The sequence below is a fragment of the Sander vitreus genome, chromosome 18 (assembly GCF_031162955.1).
Source record: "Sander vitreus isolate 19-12246 chromosome 18, sanVit1, whole genome shotgun sequence".
In the NCBI taxonomy this organism is placed as follows: Eukaryota; Metazoa; Chordata; class Actinopteri; order Perciformes; family Percidae; genus Sander; species Sander vitreus.
The window spans coordinates 13,089,182-13,113,538 of NC_135872.1; the positions used below are offsets into that span (position 1 = coordinate 13,089,182).

Sequence of the window (24,357 nt, forward strand, 5' to 3'; positions counted from 1 at the left end):
TTTCAATCTTAGTGCTCAGCTAAGCTTATCGGCTGCTAGCTGTAGCTTCATATTTAACTGACAGATAAGTAATATGCTCATTTCCCTAACTATTTATTTAACTGCGACACATCACATAATGTTGTTTTTGTTGCTCTTGCTGTCTTTCAGTAAGCTTTTAGCCAGTAACCAACATTCTGTGTATCAAAGCTGAGCTGACAATGGCACTGTCAGTCAATAGGAAGTTGGGATCTAAGCTACTGTTTTGGTCAGTTTGAGGATTTAGTATTAACGTTTTGTTCATTCATGTACTGAAAACCTTAGTTGTACTCAGTACAGCTGGCCTAGCACTTTATTCTGGAGCATGTTTTTATGCTGGAATAGCCATACACAGAGTGCGATTTTCCGGGGGGAATTCGTGGGATTTCCCCATTTCCCCAGAAAGTATTTTGTTTTCGCTGGGAAGTGAACTCTGCTCCCTGGCTTGAAAGTGCAGCGTTTTATGTAAACATCACATTGTGCTATTTGATTTTGAGATTATTTTCCATTGAATATTGAAGTTCATAAATACGTGTTTTGGTATGCCTTGCCGAGTGGCACTATCCATGGTATTGGAATGAGGCTTTAATTCTTGCATGTTTTGTTTTGTTGTGCATGATCAAAAAACATCCCCCCCTCGGTTTTTTTCACAAATCCCACCCTGGCCATATGTAGGCTAGCAATCATCAAGTATGAGCTGTACTTAAGCTATGATGCATTAAGACTTACAGTCTACCAAGGTGACATTAGGCCACATACGGTATGGGCGTGCTGCAAACGGGCTGTTCGAGCCATGTTGCTGCGGAGACACTGTCATGGTGACTGCGCCTGTGTTGCGTCACGGAGTGTCACCAGATGTTCAGGACTTCACTGTGCATGTGTGTTTCAGTGTACATGTGTGTATGTATATCTAGTTATGCCCTTGAATATGTATGCTGAATGAGTACCTGTGCTTTTTTTCACACGTTCATAATTTGTCTTTATATCACTTTTTTTTTTGTGTATGCGTATGGGTGTGGCTGCACTGAAGAGATGTTTTCAAATTCAGTGAGGTGTTACCTTTCCTATTGCTTAAACATCCCCCCTGCGTCATCTACACACCCACAGACATTTGCTCTATGGTGCGTGTATATGCACTCAGTTTTGTGTGTGTGCTTGCAACACATACGTAATGGTCCATTTTTGTTAATGTACTGAGGGCATCACTGGTTGGGATGACTATTTGATATACAAAGAAGGATTTGCTGCAGTAAAGGTTTATAACAGATTACTTTTTGTACTGACGCTGCCAAGGGGGCGAACATTTTCAAGATTTTACGATGTACCGAACAAGCGTTATATTTGCCATGAAATATTTTGTTTGACTCTAGTAGTCGTGTGTTTGTGTGTGTGTGTGTGTGTGTGTGTGTGTGTGTGTGTGTGTGTGTGTGTGTGTGTGTGTGTGTGTGTGTTAGAGACAGACATGGAAGACCTTGAATCAGTAGCTGAAGACAAGAATGTGATACCCGTAATTGTGAATGATGCTATGAGAGTAATGGAATGCTAACAGCAAAACAAATAAGCATAGTAACAAATACAGTAGTACTCATGCACACTAAAGCACCTATCTGTATGAGCATGCAAAAGCTATCAGAGGCACAAATGCACATATATACACACATAATCAAATGTTCTTGTCCCCGAAGACATTTTTTTACTCTGTATGCAAAACGCAGAGTCATTAGCACACAGGCAGAGATGTGTGCTTACAGGAGCGTGTTGAAGTACTTAGGCAGACGTTGTTTGTGTGTGGGTGGGTGGGTTTGTGTATTTGTGGCAGAGTATGGATGATTTTTGGGAGTCTGTCTGCGCTCTGCCCATCCTGCCTCTGTTGCCATGGTGATTCCTTCATCTCCAAACCTGAACATGTATTTGTGGACTTTGTGAATGTACCTGTCAGATTTATTTACTGTATAACAACAGGTTTTAACAAAACATTTGTTAACAGAGTATCACAGGGGACGATGGAGAACATTGCGCATAAAATCAGAAAACAAGAGGAAATAAACCATGTGGGACGGGCGAGCGAAGCTTTTATGCAAAGTGCATTTTGTAATTCAGTGAAAGGGGAATTGTTTGTCATGGATGTAGGTTTTACAAATGGGTGGATGCTAAGATGTGTCTTAATTGTGCCGCTGTGTGTGTGTGTGTGTGTGTGTGTGTGTGTGTGTGTGTGTGTGTGTGTGTGTGTGTGTGTGTGTGCTGATGTGGACGACTGAGTGACAGGCAGTGAAGGGGGATTAGATAAATCAACAGCTCCAGCTGCAGCAGAGCTTAGGTAATAAGGCTTCGGCACAAACAGGCTAAATATAGAGACAACTGACTGACTGCCTGCCTGCCCACTAACTGCTACCCTGTAACACACACACACACACACACACACACTCTGTTGTAGATGCTTCCCTTCTTTGGCCTTTTGTTATAGTGATGTAGAAATGCAGGATAGGAGTTTTAAGTAATCATCAGATTTCAATCCAAAACATGTATTACAGTTGGAATATATACAATTTGTATACTTTATATTATCACCAGCATGTCCAGAATGAAGATGAATAAAAAAAACTCACAGCCTCCTTTTGCATTACTTACATTTGGTTGCAGCTCCTTCCTTTTCCTCTCCTTGTCAGGCATCCCTGCCCTTACTCCCTGGTCCTTGGGTTATGTTTCAGGCTCTAACCGTCACTCTTTTTCAGCTGTCACCTTCTCTGGCTTTCCGCAGCCCGCATCATCTCTTAAAGGCAGGAAGGTTAGGTAAATTCTGCAGCCACGTGGCACGCAGAGAGAGGAGATTTGACATAAGGCTGTCTGGAGGGTAAATCACAGACAGGAGGGGGAGGGGGGGGCAGCCGAGCATTTTGTGATGTCTCCGCTGACATGCAAATGGTTACACACACACACACACACACACACACACACACACACACACACAGGTTTGTGACACTATCTTTGTGGGGACATCATAGGTGCCAATACCGTGGGTGCTCCGGGGCTCGAGCACCCACGGAGAATACCGAGCACCCACTGAGCACCCACGTGTGCCAGACTGCCAGTAGGCTACATACATTTTAAAAATAAACATTGTAGTTGGTGCTAAGTGGAGCGTCTGTCATAGTGTGATTGGTTATGTCGCTGTCAGTCCTCTGCTCCATATTCTATCCACCAATCACAGCGTCTCTCGGATAAAAACGCCTCTTTAGCCATCCCCCCACTATACAGTGTGTGTATGAGCGTTCGATAGCATAGTGGCGGTCCGCCACGGTAAAATTTCCAGCGCCACGGTATCAGAGATAGGGCAGACGCACAACAGGGTTTCCACAATGTACACCGCGCACCACCGCTCCTTCAGCTGTTTATGAAAAGTCATAAACTCATAGCGCCGTCTGCTCTACTGAACTCAAGCAACTGTCATCCGCAAAAATTCTAGAGGAAATACTGGAAATGCAAACATTTTTGGACTACTTTTTTTTTAAACAGTGTACGCCTGTGAGCACCCACGGAGGAAAACATAAATCGGCGCCTGTGATTGACATAATGCATTCCCTAGCCTCTTACCCTAACCTTCACAACTAAATGCCTAACCTTAACCCTCACCATAACCTAATTCTATCCCTTATCCTACAACCAAGTCTTAACCCTCAAACAGTCCTTTAAACACGCACCCACATACATACACATGACAGAGCCATCCATCACAACCTTAAGTAAGCTTATGTCCTTGAACAGCCTTTTAGAGACTTGGAGTGATTGGCAGCTCTGTCCTCCCTTGGCGGACCTCTGCCACAGGTTCAAAGACATTTGCTTCCCAACTTAATGCTCCCCATGTTCTATAAGTTTATGACCTTTTTTGATGTAAAAAAACTTAAAGAGAAAAAACACTCCCTAAATGTCTCTCTCTTTGTCTCTCTCATAAGGTCCTCCAAGGCTCACCCAGGACCAGTTGTCCACATAAGTGACAACCCCATGGATGAGGGAAAGGTAAAGGACAACACTTCTCTGTCCACACACACAAATGGAAATTCACGCAAGCTTGTAAAAATATACTTGCTGATTTAGTAGTACCTAATACATGTCATTCTCATTTATATAGCAGTCACACAGAGCAAATCCATAAACAGAATTACATTCCACACCCTCACAAACAGAAAGGTGTTACTTTGGTGACAGTATTTGACGTTGCAGTGAGACTAGACAGTATCTGACTGTATGAAAAGCTTGAGTTGGAGAAGCTGATTTGCTCTTTTTCTATAAACTGGTTAAGCCATTTTTCTCATGCACCACTGTGATTTGATTAGCTTTTTAAACAATATGAGATAAGTAAGGTGACTGGCTGAGAAGACAATGATTACTCAAAACACCCACCATCCACTTTACCGAACTGTGTGTGTATTTGATCACAAACTGTGCTTCAATACAGCCTCATTGTCCCCAGCACATGACGTAGAGCTTTGTGGGGTAATTCCCACTGCACAGTTAAAATAGGGCTCATTGATCTGCTTTAGTGACATAAATTAGAATTTCTATAAATAAGTCTTCAAAAAGAAACTTACACTTTTTGTAAAAAAAATAAAATGGTTTATTTTAGAAACTTTTTGTTTCTAAAATAAAATCTTTTTAGCATTTTCTGTCATCATCTCCTGTGAACCAGGGTGGGCAGGTTCTGAGCCACCACAGTCTGCTGACACCTCACTTCCTTTCATGCTGTGCGAGAATGTCAGATGTATTACTTCTTTTTCCACCCATCATGGGGTCATTTCTATCTCCTCTCTGTCATCTCTCCTACCTATCTCACTGACTGCCTGTCGCTCTTCCTCTCCAGCTTATAATTGGATTTGAGGCAGGGATCGTGGTCCTGTGGGATCTGAAATCAAAGAAGGCTGACTATCGCTACACTTACGATGAGGTAGGCAAATCTCCCCTATTTCCTTTCTTCTCTAACAGCTTACAGTCATTCCTCCCACTTCTTATCTACAGCGCATCTTTTAATACAAATACTGGGAATTAAATCACATATTCATGAACTGAACTGTATACAGTGTGTGTGTGTGTGTGTGTGTGTGTGTGTGTGTGTGTGTGTGTGTGTGCGTGTTAGAGTTTATTCCTAGAACAAACCCAGAATACACACACACCATACACAGACACACACCTCAGAACGTTAATGTCTTCTTTCATCTTCTGATGATGGTACGAAGAGAGTGCTGACTGGGAAGCAATAGGACTTGTTTCCTGTTTCATCTCAGTATAGATATAGAATGGGGCAGGTCAGTCTGTATAGGAAATAGCAGCTCTAATGTGCAGTTTAATGAAGAGAAAGATGAGGTTTGGCTTGCCAGAGGAGAGTTTTACAGCCAACTCTAACTGGATTTCTGCTATCCAGCCACGAAAAGAATTAAGATGCTCATTAAAGTAATACCTCAAGAAATGTGTTAACTAGAGATGCTTCAAAATGAAGCATCATGAACGTCTTAGACTTTCCGGAACCCTCTTGAGGTGGAGCTGGTCAACCCGCCAGTTAAAGATCATCAAAGTGTACCAACTGTGACTTCCTGTTGCCAGTAGGGGGCGCTATGATTATAACAATACAATATTGATATGTACATTTCCTCAGGCCAGGACCCCCATAAAGCCTGAGCAGTTTGGGGCAGATTGGACAATGAACAGGCTAGTTACAAACCATTTCCACGCCCACACTGTATGATAAAAAAAAACTTCGCAATTTAGCTTTGCAAAGGTCTTTAGATTGTACTGACCAATTTTGAAGTCAAAATGGCTGACTTCCTGTTGGGTTTAGGGTATGGCTCCATGAGGCTTTTTTGTATGTCCGGATATGAAACAAATGCCTACCAAATTTCATTCCTCTACGTGAAAATTAAAGGAGGGGGCTTTAACTTTGAAAACTGTAAGGGGGCGCTATCGAGCCAATTTGCCACGCCCAAGCCTGAGACCCATATCAGATCGCAATTTGTTCGCAAGTCTGACATGCGTACCAATGTGGTTTTAAGTAGCCCAAGCACCTCAGAAATACGCTCAAAGACAAAGAAGAAGAAGAAGAAGAAGAAACATTTGAAGAGCAATAGGGCCTTCGCTAACTGACGTTGTTGGTGCTCGGGCCCTAATAAGCAGATTTCCCAAAAAGTGAAACTTTTCGTTTAACATTAGTTGCTTTTCTATAAATTATGAAGCTATCATCGTAAAATAATCTCTTTGCTTATGCTGCAGTCACAACTGGAGAGGATATTTTTTCACATGAATAGTGCCATTTACAAAGAAGAACAGTTTGTGAAATGCATGTTTTAACAATGTCATGATTTATACAGTAGAGTGCCTTGTGTTCATGTCTCTGGAGTGATGTTGCAAGGTTGCACAGTGATTGCGCTTGCATATTGCATTTGTAAGAAGGGCAACATTTCGTAAAAGGTCCACTTTTGAAAGCACTGAGTCATGTGGCTTTATTGGCTTCCCCAGAGGCAATAGTGTGTGTCTATAAATAAAAGACGACACTACAATAAAAAAGAGACCGTGTCAGAGCTGCTCAGATCCCCTCTTGACCTGGCATGTGTCACACCTAGACTGTTTCTGTTATCTGTTACCAGATTAGTTTTTATACAAAATCTTATTCCCACTAATGTAGTTGCTGTATTTGGATTGTTTTTATGATCTATTATAGATGTTATAAAATGTCTGACAGCTTTGTTTATGATGGTTTTGGAAAATCTTTCCATTTACATTTACTTCATGTGTTTCTGCTTATATGACTATGAATAGGAGATCTCATTCATAATCTTGTCATTGAGGTTTAATCCGACTGAATGGTTGTGGGCAGACATGCACACACACACATGTTCAGCATGTACATGGTCACACAGTTGTGTCCGTAGTGCTTAGATACAGACCCTAACCGCCCGTTTAAGATAATGAGATGCTGGTGCTTACCTTATATGCAGTGTTGTGGTGTAAGCACACTGAGATAACAAGAGTCACAGAGGACTCCATAGACACAAAAGTGTGAGTGGATTTTGTATGTTCAATCTGTATATTTCTCTCTCTCTCTCTCTCTCTCTCTCTCTCTCTCTCTCTCTCTCTCTCTCTCTCTCTCTCTCTCACTCTGTCTCTCTGTCTCTCTCACTCTGTCTCTTTGCCTTTGCCCTGTCTCCCTCTCTCAGATAAGCTAATATCCTCCTGCTGCTCCCAGGGTATTACAGTCTCTAGTATTGAATCTCCCAAGGGAGCTCATCTCTTCTCTCCAAACCCCTATAGTTACACCTCTCCAGAGACCAGGGGTTGAGTGGGTGGGGACTGTTCCTCATTTCGCTCACTATGATATACACTGACGAAGAGAAAGATCCTGCAACAATCAGTCGTTCTTTCCTCTCTTTTGGAATGTCTTTGGGTTATTCCCCCTTTTTTTAACAATATCCAGCCCTAATCTTGATATCAGTGTGTTAAGATAGTCACTTATGTAATCAAAATCACATAATAATCACATAGTAGAATTTCTTTATTTTTTATCAGAATAGCGAAAAAATCCTACATTTATAACTGTGTTTACATTTAAATGCCATATCCAACATCCAGATGGTTGCTATGGAAACTTAAGTCTAATTTAAGGCGAAGATATGTTTGATGTTTTGCAGTGCCTAGCTCGTTTCTGCCATTAAACATATATTTAACATTAATTATAAGCCACAGATATAGCTATAGATATTGCCTGGATTAGTTGGCACAATTGGAATTGTTTGACGTAATCATGAACGTGTGCAAACTCTATCTCTGTTTAGCTTCTGCTGCTGACAATACTGTAGGGTGAAATAAGTTTTTCCAGCTATTAAATCCGTTGCAAACTATAGCTTGCTGCTGTGCGCTCTTTTTCCTTCTATGTGCTTTCATTCAAACACTATTTGCCTGGAAGCTTGCTGCCAAGTATCAAAGTTGTCGACTGAAATGAACAAGGAAGCTTTTCCTCTTCTCCATTTCAACAGCAGACCATGCAGTGATGGATTCAGACTTTAGAATAAGCATGTCTTAAAGAATATTTTAGTTTTGACTAAAATGTGTGGGTGTTTAAACAAGTGATAGTCAGTCTATGGTCTTGGATTTCAAAAGGGTAGAGATAAATGTTTATTGTGAGTAATGTCGACTCCTGTCTTCTTGGCACATTTGTAACAATTCTTGCACACTTTCTTACACAATGTCAGCAAGTAGTGCACATAAGGGAAAACATAAAATGGTTTTTACTTGAATGAAGGCAGCTTTTGTTAGTTATACATGCTGTCAAACTGCAGATATGTCAGCAAATCTGAACTTGAACCTTGCCCCCAGACAACAATAAAGATTCCGGCGGAGTTCAGACAAACAGCAGAGGCGATAAAACTTTTGTTTTTACAAGCTTTGAAAGAGCTGAGAGAGCACACCTTCCACTCTGGGTCTATCAGTGGATTGTCTATTATTAGCTGTGGATCAGCAGTATGGGTTCCCAGTGAGTGCTAGCAAGAGAGCATCAGTCACTCTGACCCAGCTCCACTCTGCTCCATCTGACTCAACACCTTGGTCTGAGTCCGGCACTGATGAATGGCCTATATCACAGTGGCCAACCTTTTTTCTTATATCACAACTCAATCTCAAGCATTTTTCTTTAACTACATTTCTTTCTGTAATGTGTTTTTTTGTTTTATTTCCCTTCCTAATGGTTTTAGTATTTCTCTTTTTCTTTTTATATCATTTTGACTGTTGGTCTGTTGTACTTTGCCCTGATTGTTCCTGCCTTTTCTTTCTCTTCATCTCTTTTTCTCAATATCTCTTTTTTTCTCTATGATATCATGGAAAGGGACCAGCAGTTTTTTGCCCAAAAGCCCAGTAACTTTCTTGCAGAAATTGTTATCGTGACTGTGATGGCGATCTAAGATGGCGCCGCAGACGGTCGACTCGGTGTGTCTGTGCGTGTTGTTTTGTTTTGTTTTGTGTTTTAACTTTGTTTTTTGCGATGGTACCCGGATCTCTTTCTCCAGAGAAGAGCTCTTGAACATCAGGGGAACAACGCCAGAGGATTTATTTCCTACATTTCTTCTCCCTACACTGGAAATTTTGGACATTCTAGTCAAAGGTGCGCTTATGGAGCTAAATCAGGGCCAAATGTTTTGTTAATTTGAAAAAAAATATATATAGTTAAAAAACTAAAGCTTGAAATTGAAAATTTAAGTTTTGGTCTAAAACTTGAAAAATAAAACCATGTATTCAAACTAAAAATAACTTAGAATAAAATTTAGATTAAATTCTGGAATTATTTTGAATAAATTATTAATTTTAATTTTTCACTTTTATATATATTTTCAGTTCCACATTTCATGTTTTCAGATTGAAAACTTTGGATGCTTCATTTCCAGCTTTGTCCAGCTGTCCACGTATTTTCCCTTTATGGGTTAATGACAAAAAAAATGCCACTGCGGGGATAATGTCCCAAAGTATCTATTCAAAAATGCTAATATCTTTCACATGTCTTACCTGTGTGCTGGCACCATGGTTGCCTTGGCGGAGCGGACGCCATGCTGACTGCCGAGTGAATACTGTGGTGCATACATTCAAAGTCGTACGTGGAAGTGGGAGAAGTCATTGTTCCTGCTGAACTGCACAATCTGGCACAGTTTATTGCTCTTATAGTGTAATTGGTACCACGTGTTGTCCGAAACAGTTTTTTAAATGGAACTTTGTTACTGGCATCAGTTTGTTTAGTAGAAATCACATGTATATGGTGGATAGAAAGCATTCAGTCATAGTTCTCGCAGTAACACAATTTCCTGAAGGCAACATGACTGAGGAGAGTCTTCTGCCTTCTTTGTTAGGCTGTCACTCATAATTCCACGCCCCTCTGAGTTGAAGCCACGCCCTCTACGCAAAATCGGGGCCAAAAGTCTGAAACTGAAAAAAACTGATCTGAAACTGAAAAACAGATCTGAAACTGAAAAAAAAGATTTGAAGCCGTAAAAAAAATAAGTTTTGAATCTAAAAACATGAAATGTGGAACTGAAAACAAATATAAAAGTGAAAAATGAAAATTAATAATTTATTCAAAATAATTCCAGAATTTAATCTAAATTTTATTCAAACTGAAAGAAAAATTGGTACACTTATTTTTAGTTTGAATACATGGTTTTATTTGTCAAGTTTTAGACCAAAACTTACATTTTCAATTTCAAGTTTTTCAACTATATATATATTTTTTCAAATTAACAAAACATTTGGCCCTGATTTAGCTCCATATGTGCTCACCTTTGCTCACGCAGCGAAACGTCGGAGGAGAGGGAAACGGGCTGGTGAGGATTCCGCACACCGTTACCGGGCATATTTCTCTCTAACATGCGTTCACTGCCCAACAAACTGGAAGAATTACAACTGCTGTTGGGGGGAAACAGGGACTTTCTTCATCTACTGTTTTGTGCTTCACGGAGACGTGGCTCTGTGGATTAATACCGGACCTTTCCGGCAGAACTAAAGGTGGAGAAATCTGTTTCTACATCAACAGCGGTTGGTGCAACGACGTGACAGTGATCCAGCAGCATTGTTCTCCTGACCTGGAATCTTTCATCATAAACTGTAAGCCTTTTTATTCACCCAGTTCCATTCATTCATTCTGGTCGGTGTTTACATCCCGCCGCAGGCCAACATGCAGGTTGCACAGCGCATGCTCGCCGACCAGATACTGTGTGTGGAGCGGACCAACCCGGACTCCCTAGTTATTGTCCTTGGAGACTTTAACAAAGGAAACCTCACTCATTCTCACTTCTGTGAGGACTGCTGTGTTCCATCATGCACCAGGGTGAGTTTCAACAATGACAAACCCTGGTTCACAGCCAAATTCAGAAGGTTAAGGTTGGATAAGGCAGAGGCGTTCAGGAGTGGGGACAAAGACAGACTTAAAGAAGCAAAGTACAAGTTTAGCAAGGCGGTGAAAGAGGCTAAACAACGGTACTCCGAGAAACTCCAAAACCAGTTCTCAGCGAACGACTCTGCTTCTGTCTGGAGAGGGCTCAAACAGATCACCAGCTTCAAGCCCAAAGTCTCCCACTCCACCAACGACCGACGCCTAGCCAACGACCTTAACGAGTTCTACTGTCGCTTTGATGGACAATGGGTCAGTCCTGTAACCATCCCCCTCAACACCTCCCAACAAAGGGTCTTCCCTGATACCATCCCCCGTGACACCTCCCAACAGCTCCAGCTACAGTGCATCACCTCCACCTCCCCCACCTTAAAGGTCCCCCCCTCCACCTCCCCACCCACCTCAGTGACGACTCTCTCCATCAATGAGGAAGACGTCAACAGACAGAACCCCAGGAAAGCTGCTGGACCGGATGCTGTCTCCCCATCCAGCTTGAAGCACTGCGCTGATCAGCTGTCTCCAGTGTTCACAGACATTTTCAACACCTCACTGGAGACATGCCACGTGCCAGCCTGCTTCAAGTCCTCAACAATCATCCCTGTTCCCAAGAAGCCAAGGACCACAGGACTTAATGACTTCAGACCCATTGCCCTGACCTCTGTGGTTATGAAGTCCTTTGAGCGCCTTGTGCTTTCTCACCTCAAAGCCATCACTGACCCCCTCCTGGACCCCCTGCAGTTTGCCTACAGAGCCAATAGGTCTGTAGACGATCAACCTGGCCCTACACTACATCCTCCGGCACCTGGACTCCGCAGGAACCTACGCCAGGATCCTGTTTGTGGACTTCAGCTCTGCCTTTAACACCATCATCCCGGCTCTGCTTCAGGAGAAACTCTCCCAGCTTGGTGTGCCTGACTCCACCTGCAGGTGGATCACTGACTTCCTGTCTGACAGGAAGCAGCATGTGAAGCTGGGGAAAGACATCTCCGACTCACAGACCATCAGCACCGGATCCCCTCAGGGCTGTGTTCTTTCTCCTCTGCTCTTCTCCCTGTACACCAACAGCTGCACTTCCAGTCACCAGTCTGTTAAGCTTCTGAAGTTCGTGGACGACACCTCCCTCATCGGACTCATCTCTGATGGTGACGAGTCCGCCTACAGGTCGGAGGCTGACCACCTGGTGAAGTGGTGCAAGCAAAACAATCTATAGCTCAATGCTCTAAAGACAGTGGAGATGGTTGTGGACTTCAGGAAGAATTCAGCCCCACCTGCCCCCATTACCCTCTGTGACTCCACAATTAACATTGTGGAGTCTTTCCGCTTCCTGGGAACTATCATCTCCCAGGACCTCAAGTGGGAGCTGAACATCAGCTCCCTCGTGAAGAAAGCACAACAGAGGATGTACTTCCTGCGGCAGCTGAAGAAATTCAACCTGCCAAAGACAATGATGGTGCACTTCTACACAGCCATCACCATCTGGTACGCTGCCAGCACAGCACAAGGGCAGACTGCAGTGTGTCATTCGGTCAGCTGAGAAGGTGATTGGCTGCAATCTGCCACCGCTCCAGGACCTATACGCCACCAGGACTCTGAAGCGTGCTGAAAAGATTGTGGCTGATCCCTCCCACCCCGGCAACAAACTCTTTGAGACACTCCCCTCTGGCAGGAGGCTGAGGTCCATCAGGACCAAAACCTCACGTCACATGGACAGTTTTTTCCCCTCCGCCACTAGCCTTATTAACAAGGCCCGGAAACCACCCTGACACTCTCCACACCCCACCTCTGGCTCTACATGCCACTGTACTTAATCTGCTCTTTTTATCTTAATTCTTACTCTCTTATTTTTAACACATTCTGTGTGTGTGTGTATATATATATATATATTTATACTTATATTGTTTGTTCTGTTTAACCTGTTTGTTTAACTTATTTTAGAGAATGTGTGACATGCACCTACAACATCAAAACAAATTCCTTGTATGTGTAAAAAACATACTTGGCAATAAAGCTTTTCAGATTTTGATAACCAGTTTTTGTGTACACAAATACAAACCGTAACATCGTGTGTTGAAAAAATCCCACAGAAAACTGGGAAAAATGTTACAGCTGCAGTTCTCAGAGCGACTATTAAAGGCTAACAATAACACAGTAAAAGTGCACTTATTTCCACAACTACTAAGCATTAATTACTTAATTTCCAAACAATACAAAAGCTTCCTCTGTGGAGGAATTTGTATTTGAATTAATATATTTTAACACCAAAATTCATAAGCAACCTTGAATGCTAGCTGCAGGTTCAGTCAGATTTAAAACAAGTTTTTTTAAACAAATGAGTAGCACTTAAAAAAAAAAAAACTAAATTACAACGGGTGAGGTTACATTGCCAGAAAGAAGTTCCTGAGGTATTCTTTTTGATGGACAGCTTAGCTGACTCTATTTGATATGTCCGCATGCAGTAAATCTCTCCCATCTGGTTGTCTGAGAAGATTAAAAGCAAATGATACAAATGATTGGAAATCTCTGTCTGACAAGAGTCTGTCTTCATTAAGAAGTATTTTCTTTCCCCCTAAGACCTGTTGAGAATACAGACAGATAACTTTAGTATTCATTGCTGATGGGTCATTTGGCAAGTCTGGTGCAGCATCCATTAGATGGATATACTGTATATCACTCTTTATATGATGGTCAGTCTCTGTGGGGCTCTATCCATCAGGACGTTTCTCTTCATACTGACCTTGTTAAGAAAAAGTAAAAAAAAAATAGTTCTTGCCAGACTTTTGTTGATTAATTTATTGTCCTAGTGTGATTCTTAAAGCTGTAGTACAAACGTCCGTTACATTCAAGCCATTGCCAAATGACGCAATCACCGAAGGTTTGCGTCATGTGGATGCGCCGACAGTGTTGTTGTCATTACTTAGAATTCCTCATACGACAGATACAACGCACTATAGCTTTATCAAAAATAAAGATGTTGAAGAACCTATTGTGAGTTTTTAACCATCAACTCTGTTGGTCCAATGCTTCGGTCCAGAGTGACATTTCTCAACCATTATTGGATGGACTGGATAGATGAAGAGAATGATGGCCCTATCTTGCACCCCGCACAGCGCAGCGCAAAGTGTCTTTGCTATTTTAAGACCGTCCAGCGCCCGCGTCGTTTAAATAGCAAATGCACCTGTGCCCATCTTTGCGCCCATGGGCATGCTGGTCTTACAGGGAGGTGTGTTCAGGTGAATTCTTGGCGTATTGCTATCTTGTGACAAAAACCTGGTCTAAAGTCAATAGCGCAGCATTTCATTGTTATTTTAACAGTGAATTAGTAAAATGTGCCTAGGCTCGTGCACAGCGCACGCACACTATGCTTGTTACACACACACAGGGAAGAGCAGCAGCACACAAACATGCAAAAGATTACAAATAAAAATATTACGGTTCAAATCCGCCATCATAATAGCAATGTGCCAAGGCGCCTGGCTTTTAAAGGGAATGGGAGATGACACTCTGATTGGTTTATTGCATGAAATGAATGAAGACACTAAGTACAACCCTTTTGAACAATGCGCCTGGCGCACAGACCCTTTTTCCCCCGTCAAACTAGCAAAAGAGGATTTGGACACGCCCTAAACTTGCGCCATGCGCTTCATGCCGTGCGCTTAGATCGTTAAAATAGGGCCCTAATTCTTAACCTTTAAGCCAGAGGCAGAGCCTAAAATCGTCAGGGCTCAGGCCAGACCTATGGGGGTCTGGGGGAGATTTTTTTGCCTATTTATCTTATAAAGCCATTTAATAATAATAATAATAATAATCATAGAATGCCTAAAATGTGTACATCATTTGTGGAAAAAAGATTTGATAGAAAGCTTTTGCTAATTAGCGCTAAACACATGAGGCTGATGGAATGGCATTCATTTTGTGGGTATTTAGTCATAAACAAGTATTGGATAAATACATCTTTGATCTGATTATAGTGTTAGATTAAAAGTCAAGTGATCATTAAAGTTATTACAGTCAGACCAGCATTACCATCCCGAGAGCCATGACGCTAGCCTGGCTAAAGATTCTTGAAAACTTACGTCCAAGTTCATTACAAGGGTCTAAAAATCACAAAGTTTATTTCTAATTCAGGCGGATTTAAGAGTAAATGACTTTTCATCTAGCCCCACTAACAATGTCAAATTTCTCTAACACTTTTTGACAATATAACTAAAAAAGACAAAGTCTCTGTTGTACTTTGAGAGTCCAGTAATAATAACAGCATTTTTAATTTGGCTCTAATCATAACTGATGATGGTGCTTAATCTTTTTTAATATGTAAAAAGTCTTGATTTGTAAATAGAAGCTTACACAGGCTTGTTTCTTTCAGGGCTTACATAATAAGCACAACACAGAAACAGAATGGATTTCACGTTCCAAAACAAAAAGGATTTCTCTATGGAAATAGCTGTTGACATACTTGCCCCCAAATGCTTGTTTTTTAGATTACGTCTTTTTTGGTTGAATGTTTTTCTACTTGAGCTGAATTACCACTGCAGTGAGAGCCCCTGTGTGTGTAGTATGTGTGTGTGGCACTTCAGGGCCAAGCTGTCTTTGTGTCCCAGTGAGACAGCTCTGGCAAAAGCTTCTCTAATTAGAACTGTGATATGCATGTTTATGTGTAGGTCTATTTTCCTTTGCCAATCTAAATTTGTGTGTTTGTTTTCATCTTTGCCGTGACTTCGTGTGTTTGTGTTAGGAGTGTGTGTGTGTGTGTGTGTGTGTGTGTGTGTGTGTGTGTGTGTGTGGGAACACACTTGCTTGTGTGTGTGACTCTAATAAGTGTTGACTTCTCTCTGAGGAATTCTCTCATTCCCTGAAGACCAATCTGTGAAAACTGACCTAATGTAATAAATCATAAAATTAGTATTTTTAATTATTATTGTTTGATATGATGAGTACCATGTGTGCCAATTAGCCTACTCAATTTCCAATTAAGCACAGTGCATTGTTCCGTATTGGGACTGTCACAGCGAACCAAGACAAATTTCCCACGATGTGGGACAATAAAGTTAATCTTGAATCTTGAACAATACACCGATAGATTTATAGAATTCAGTCTCTGTCAAAGCATCTCTGTAGGGTGATTTGAGAGCGAGTGAAATAAGTTTGAGCATTTTCCTGAATATCTGCAGATCATATCCTTCATCTGGGCTGCAGTCAACATAAAGAAAAAACACATTAGACCCTCCCCCACTGGTATCCAAACACATTAATATCTGATCTTTATTAAAACTTTATTTATCCATAGATAACATGTGAACAAGACCATTTAATGACTCCCAATGCTGGGTCCCAGATAACCAGGGATATGCTTTATACTGTCTACTTATGCAGTATAGGATAACACACCTCAGTTCCAGAGTGTAGAATGCTAAATATTTTACAGAATCTAAAAATGTGTTGACACTGTGTTCAGCACACCTGGTGCAACTACATCCACACCACCTGGCAGTGCACACCTGTGAATCATTTCTGGCAACAAATCATTGACAAACTGCATCCCACCTGTCCCTGTCAGTCTGCCTACCAGGACTCACATCCGCCAACAGCTTAGATAAGACACCTAAGCCATGACTCATTACGACTCTAATTATTTCTGAGGAAATAATCCTCATGAACCGAAAATCAGGAAACTCCATAACTAAAAAATACTTGAAAAGAGAACTTTAGTCATGTTTCATTTATGCGTCTTTGTGGGAGTGAGAGGGAATGAGTCATTAACTGTGTAATGAGCTAATGTGAGTTGTGCGTCTATGCAGCATGATGTCACATAGCTCTGTCTCATCAAGTTCACGGTGACCTGAGTCTTATTGAGAAAACCAGGATAGTGAGACCTTTGGAAATCCTCAAGGCTATGCGTCCAAAAACACCCACGTCAGGAGGTTCTCCACAGTATCACGTTATTCATCTTTGTGAGTGTAAGGAAAAGCAGAACAAATCTTGTAAAGCAAGATGCATGTGTCATGGGTTACATACTTTATCAGCAAGCAATAAATGGAGTTCATTACCCCTCAAAACATATACAAATATGACAGAATTCACTCTAGGACAGATACGATTAGATTTGTTGTGGTGAGCATATGACCGGTGTGCCACGAGCTGACATTGGTTCCCCACAGTGTCTCATTTTGCCTTTTTCTGAAAAACTCAGCACATTCTCTGAGCCTGACACGCAGCACCATTTATGACTAATGACACACCGAAGGCAAAATTGATACACACCTAAATAAATAGCAGCTTCAATTGGAAGAGATTGACTTAACCTGACCGTGTGCTCACTCACATTGACACACATTGACAGCCAGGTAATCATTCTGGTCAGATGAGCGATGCGAGGCAAGGAGACAAGGAAAACTATTCACACTTAAACAAAAGAGCTTTAGCTTGAATATTAAAGAGTGCAAGGTGGAAAAAAATGTAGAAGCATGAAAAAGAAGCACATTTTTTAAGAAAAGGTTTTACCTTATACTAACCATCACGTCAGAGAATATGTCCAATCATTGTCTCTGAAAGAATATTTCCCCTGACAAAGCACTGGGCTCGTGGCGCGACATATTATGGATGCTGCAGGTATCCTGGTAAGAACATGCCCCTGGATGAAAATGAATGTGACAAGCGTCATGAAACTGCTCTGGAAGCTGTTGGGAGCTTCACACAGATTTGGTGCGTCTTTGTCATATTTACTTAATGTCCTAACGTTTCGCTGAGTTAAATTATGAGCTATTAAAAGGGCATCAATAAGCAGGGTTGCCCTTTACCATCATACTTTGGGCAAGATGTGTTTTTGTTTTCAATGATTGCTTGTCAGTAGATAAATTATTGTGAGCTGGGATTACAACAGCAACAAGACTGTTAAGATGACAGAGAAGATAAGAGGACAGAACGGGCCCTATCTCTCTAACTCTTTCCTGTCACTCCGTATTCTTCTCTATATCTATTATCTTTTCTCTGATTCAATTTCTCCATTTGGTTCTTTTATTTTTTTTCACCTTTGTCGTGGCGTTAAAGGCCTAACGCAAAGGTAAGTGGTATATAATGTAGATATTAGAATTGGGATTACTTTAATTTCCTCTTTTAAACTTTTTGCAATTGTTTTAGAACTTCCTTGCTTAGTTTTTAAATACACATTACTGACAGACTTTTTTTTCTTTTACCCTCTCTGCTTCTTCTTTGCTTTTTGGGTTTAACAGACAGACTAACTAAATACGTTTATCTTAAATCCACTACTCCAAATGACACCAGATGAACCTGAATGCACCAGAACAACTGTGTTTCAACTATTGACCTTTTTTTCCTTCTGTGAATTTGTGTCTTTATGAAATAGAATTGTTAAAATGGTTGCCATGGTACTAAAACCTTACTGCTGGCGATCCTGAATAAAATGACCAACCCATTTCCAGCTTTTCTCCACATTCAGCAAATGGGTCATATAAAAGCTTCTTCTAATATATGCATTTATGCCGCAAGAAATGTTCTGAAGTCAGGAGCCGTACCCTTTTATCTAACTTTCACCATCTGTTGAAGAGTGTATAATCCAGAGTCAGGGGCGTTTAACCCACATATGAACACTGTACTGTGTACCGTATGGCTGCCACAAAGCAACCAACTTGTAGGGAGATGGTGGCACATGATGTTTCATCCTGCTGAACCACTGACCCCGCCTGCTTCCTGCATGTCGTTTCCTAGGCGATCCACTCAGTTGCCTGGCATCACGAGGGCAAGCAGTTCATTTGCAGTCACTCAGATGGAACTCTGACCATATGGAACATCAGAGGCCAGGGCAAGCCCATACAGACAATCACCCCACATGGTAAGGAGGTGGAAACACACACAAATACAAACACACACTCACACACAGTGTCTGAAATCACTCCCTAACTCACTCAAATACTACTCTCTATAGAATAGATACTCTGTAGTGTTCACATATAGTGTTCCATTGTGGCAATTTTGGGACCAGGAGGATATTTTTCACTATTCTATAGTCCACTATTGGCATATAGTAAACGGGGAGTGATTTCAGCCCCAGCCAGATGCATGTTGGACCTCAATCCAACATACCCAAAATATGTTGGAATTCAACAATTCTGGTAGATTACATATCATGAGGATCTAATTTTAACTTTACACTTAACTATATAAGGTAATTATTAATAACCCCCATACTTGATCTTATTCATAATATAAGCAATTTAATCCCTCAACAATAGTAGTGCCTTGAGAAAAAAACAAAATCTGAAACATGATTTCAAAACTTCCTTTTCAAAAATAAAAACATGCAGATAAAGACATCCCAAGCCAAAAAATATGTTTAGCAAATATATCTTTTACCTTAGAAACTTTTAAAGTATTTTACTTCACCAATGATATTAATTGTAATTTATTTACTGCTCTTTTTAATATGCTTTTTGCTATGTTTGCAGTGTTTCTTATTTCTTGCATCTGTATTTTTACGTGTATTTTTCATCTATTGTGAAGCACATTGTATGGTATCTTTTTCTATGATGTGCTAAATAAATACAGTTTTTTATTATTATATTATTATTGTCATACCCTGAGACAAACTGATTCTTCTTACAAATACTTGTGGGCATCAAACCTTATGTAAGATAGGCCATATCGAGATAAAAGCATCCATTTCCTTACATAAAAAAACAAACAGATTTTGCCTAGTCTGATTACTTTTAAGGTCTTATAGTAGAGTTTTAGAGTACAAGTTTTACAATACATGATACCAGTGCCTTCAGCCACCTTTGTCTCTATACTCCTCAAATCCAGAGGCTCCTGCACATGGCTCCCTCATTGTTTCCCCATTTCAGTCAAGAGGATTACTGTATTGTCAGTTCAATTATGTCCTGCCTCTGTTTACTTTGTGTCTGCATGTGCATACATTAATGCAGGTGTTTATTTCCTGTATAAAAGCAAGTCTGCTCTTTTGAAGATGCATTTTAATCCATACAGTACTCCTCTGTCTCCCCATACACCTACTCACCCCACAGAGTACTCTGACAACTCACCCAGATGAAGGGCCTGGAAGAACTAGACAGTGTGTGAGTGCAACAAATGGACAGAGAGAGTCAGAAAGAGGAACAAAGAAAGAAATTAAATGAAAGGGAAAACGTCTAACCAGTTTCTCAAGCTGGTTTTGTGTGTCGGGGATTGCAGAACCACCACACAGGCTTTTTAATTAGTTGTTTCTCCCACTGCTGCATACATAATTAGTTTACTATTTAATTGACAATTATGCAAATTCCTTTGACAGGTTTAAGTAAGGCGTATAAGTCCTCCTTTAATTGTCTTTTTAGATATCTGTTATTTAGATGTAGTTATTCAAAGCAGTTCTTTATTATACAGACCTGCTTTGTACAACCTCCCTTAGGGCTCACTGTGACTCTTCAGTTATAGTTCAGATATATATTCAACCACTTATTGTGCATTCTGATACAAAAATATGCACACCTGTGATGGATGTGCAAATTTGCCTGCACACGGAGCAACCTTGAGGTTTGAATAGATGGATTCTGTAAATCATCCACGGTCGTCACACCTTCTTTGCATGTCCCTACCCCTGCATTTGTCTTTATCCTTTCTGATGAATAGCCTTTTGTTATTGTCTGGCTGCTGTTCAGAGCTGCAATTTAAGTGCAGCTTCTGGGGAGAAAAAATATGAGATGACAGGACAAACAAGAGAGGAGAGGAAGTGAAGAGAGATGAACTGGCCAACTAAAGTAAATTTTGTTTGTTCTATTTTAGGAAAACAGCCCAAGGACGGGAAGAAGCCAGAGCCTTGCAAACCCATTCTCAAAGTGGAGTACAAAACCACTAGAATTGGGTAAGGTCTCTCTCTCTCTCTCTCTCTCTCTCTCTCTCTCTCTCTCTTATACATAGGTGTCACATAGATTCTATACTGTACTCTATAGAATCTTTCTCTCTCTCCCTCTCTCTCTCTCTTTCAATTCAAAGGGGCTTTATTGGATTTTTACACACACACACACACACACACACACACACACACACACGCATTACATTAGTAATTATACATCACAGTCAGGGGCGTAGCACAAACTACTGGACCCTGTACACAGGCATCCTGTATGGGCCCTCCCCGCATCCACGGCTATTCCCTCTAGTATCTTTGTGGGCCCCTTTCTCACATGAGGGCCCTATATCCTGGTACTCAGTCCCCTTTCCCCCTCTCAGTCTGATGCCCCTGATCACAATAATAGCAAAAGACACATCAAAGTTATTGACACAGGTTAAAAGCTGTTGCCAAGGCAATGTAAGTAACACATGTGCTTCAGACTAGCTACCCAGAACTCATACATAGTTTTACGTCAATCTTCTCCTCTTTGTATCATGGCATAATGTATCAGGGCTGTATTCTCCAATACTTTGTTCAGTTACTACAGTAAAAATTTGCCAGTAAAATGTTTATACCTATGTGTGTGTACGTTCCAGGGAGCCCTTTATAATCCTGTCTGGTGGTCTGTCCTACGACACGGTGGGCCGGCGGCCTTGTTTGACGGTAATGCACGGGAAAAGTACCGCTGTGCTGGAGATGGACTATCCTATAGTAGACTTCCTTACACTGTGTGAGACACCATACTCTAATGGTGAGTTTGTGTCTATTTTGTGGTGGATGTGCTCATAAAGTGTGTGCATGTCTGAGCATTGCATTTGTATGGGAATTGTCATCTTATCCTCCTTTCGTCAATGCATTAGAATCACACCCGCACACACACCTTTCTATTTTTTTTGTTTATTATGTCGGATTGCTTGCCCCCGTGTTAGTGTTTCTGTAATAAATATGAAATTCCCCAAGGGGAAGGATCCTATTCCAGTTTCATTATCTAACACGCCACATTACTTTTTCATTTCATCTCTTTGAACACAATAGCCTTCCATCTAAATTAAATTAATATCTTATTTCCTGTATTGAGGAGTCAACAGCAAAAACAAGTCGAAGTGGAGCTGAATGGTACAGTATAGGATCCTGACTGTATGTAATCCAGGATGTAAACTCTGGTGCAGCGTTATCTGGCACATATACAGCGTCAGAAAGGATTAGTGAATTATATAATAATGGCGACTTCTCACTGGCAACCTGATGTCACCACCCCCTGATTTCATATGGTAATGGACATTACTGGGTCTTTGGATTAAACAATACTTGTCTGTCTGGCTGATGATGTGTATGCTTGCACGCTTACAGTAACTAGTGTTAGTACGTAGAGGAGGTGGATAATCCATGATCATCTGGCTGCAGATGCAGACAAAGTATCGTAACACATACTAGTACAGGCACACAAAGTAGCAGAGAGGTACAGCATGCAGACAGAGACAAAGATTCAGAGGTGAAATACAACTCATAAAAATACATACAGTCATTCTGAGTAAATTCTATTAGATCTTAAGCTTGGAGATTCATTTTTGACCATGAAAATAGCAGTTTCACAAAATATTCTTACAACAAGGTCCACTTACTTGGTTTTTCAGAAGATTTCAGCCACACCTCATGGCCTTCCTCAGTAGATGGAGTTTTCCTGGTGTTGCTCCATTCACATCCTTATTTACAACTTTGACCAACTTTCTCTTTATCATAGAAAATCATTTTTTGTTTTACTGATTACCTTAATTGTAATTAGTTTGTATCTTTAGGTAAATCAGCAGTGAACTTGGCCATAATTACAGTTCAGCATCTCCTAAATGCCAAAACGGACAGACATAGAGATACTGTTCAGGGGTTTAAAGTTGCATAATGAGTCACAAGAGAAGGTGAACCACTTGTAGACCAGTGCCTGGCGAGTAAAATGAGAAGGACAGTGAGAGATGTAGTGGTGACAACAGTTGTCAAAGTGTTTTAACCTTGGTGGACTCTGACAGCCTGAGGCCTTTCAGCTTTAAACAACAGATCTAAATGGTCTATGTGGTGTGTGATGCTATTTCCAAATCAAACATCCAAAATAGGAAGTGTAGCTACTGTCTGCCATAAAGCAGACAGGCAGCTATTGACCCAGACCAAGCTTTTTAAGGGTGAGAAAGGTAGTTATTTATGTTATTGTTATGTGCCCTAAAGCTAAGCATTTAACCCCCTGCTACTTCAGAGGAGGCATTTAGTGGCTAAACATATAAGAAAAAACTGGGCAGCTCTGATGTGATCCATGCAAATCTATGAAAGTAAGGAATTCTTTGCACCCTTTTAATTAATTATTAATGAGCATGAATTTTCTTTGTATTATGTTTGTATTCGCAATTTATCTGTCCGACCTATTTATTTATTTATGTTATTGCTGGATGTGTGTGCCCCCCTTATTAGTATTTATGACTTTTATAATGCTTTCAGACTGTGACTAGAATCAGAGATATGTGCAAATAGCAGGGTGATCTGTGCTGGTTCCAGTGCTGTGCCTTATAAGTTAAATATATATCTGTGGATGGAATCAGTGCATTCCTTTTATCAATTAATTAAATACAAAGGTATAAATAAAATCTATTATAAGGGAGAATCATCTTAAGGTTTTATATGAAATTCTACTCCCAAATCAGACTGATACAAATATTTAAACAAGGCAATATCCCCCACAGACACAAATCACATAGATTAATGAAAATGAAGCGTTAAACATTCCTGCCCTCACATCTTCAGGGCACAGATATGATAATAACATTTGCCATATAAAGTCTGAGAAATTCCTCCCCTGTGGTTTTGTAGATTTCAGGGGAGTTCTCTCTCTCTAGGAATTACAACACTACTGAAAGTATGGTGTGATGAATGACTTGTCTCGCTGTTTCTCTGTGCAGATTTTCAGGAACCTTACGCTGTGGTGGTCCTTCTAGAAAAGGATTTAGTGGTGATCGACCTTGCACAAAATGGGTGAGTCTGACTCTTTATTAAATACCTCTTCATAATTTCTTCCTTAAATGTGGGCTAAAATGACACAGTTGGTCTATTATCACTCGTTATCTTCATGATATTTTGCCTCTACATGATATAACTTACTTTCATTAATCTTATTCTTTAGTATGCATGCAGTACTGAATGAGATTAATGCACTGATACTTGGTAGGCAGACTAATTGAATTAAGAATGACTTTATCTGTGCCCTCTTGCTAACAGTTACCCTATATTCGAGAACCCCTATCCTCTGACTATCCACGAGTCTCCTGTGACCTGCTGCGAGTACTTTGCTGACTGCCCTGTGGACCTCATACCTGCACTTTACTCTGTTGGTTCGCGGCAGAAACGACAGGGCTACAGCAAGAAGGTAATATATAGGAAAGCTTTATGTTGCAACACTTCATAGTGTTATCTGTAATATTGACCCCCCCTCTGGCCCCCCTAACTGTGGAAAATATTTTCATACATTTTAACCCCACCTTTATCCCTAAAGAGG

At 40.8% G+C, this 24,357-nt stretch overlaps 1 protein-coding gene across 2 annotated transcripts in view; it reads left to right on the forward strand.

The window, feature by feature from the left end:
• The window catches only part of stxbp5a (syntaxin binding protein 5a (tomosyn)), a 98,454-nt gene that overhangs the window by 51,544 nt on the left and 22,553 nt on the right, over positions 1-24,357 (forward strand). For both annotated transcript variants that reach the window (XM_078275083.1, XM_078275082.1), the window contains exons 6-12: positions 3,969-4,032; positions 4,874-4,957; positions 18,650-18,773; positions 20,717-20,795; positions 21,422-21,576; positions 23,765-23,837; positions 24,081-24,228. In XM_078275083.1, coding sequence (XP_078131209.1) covers positions 3,969-4,032; positions 4,874-4,957; positions 18,650-18,773; positions 20,717-20,795; positions 21,422-21,576; positions 23,765-23,837; positions 24,081-24,228 — 727 coding nt within the window. The remainder of the gene's footprint in view (positions 1-3,968; positions 4,033-4,873; positions 4,958-18,649; positions 18,774-20,716; positions 20,796-21,421; positions 21,577-23,764; positions 23,838-24,080; positions 24,229-24,357) is intronic.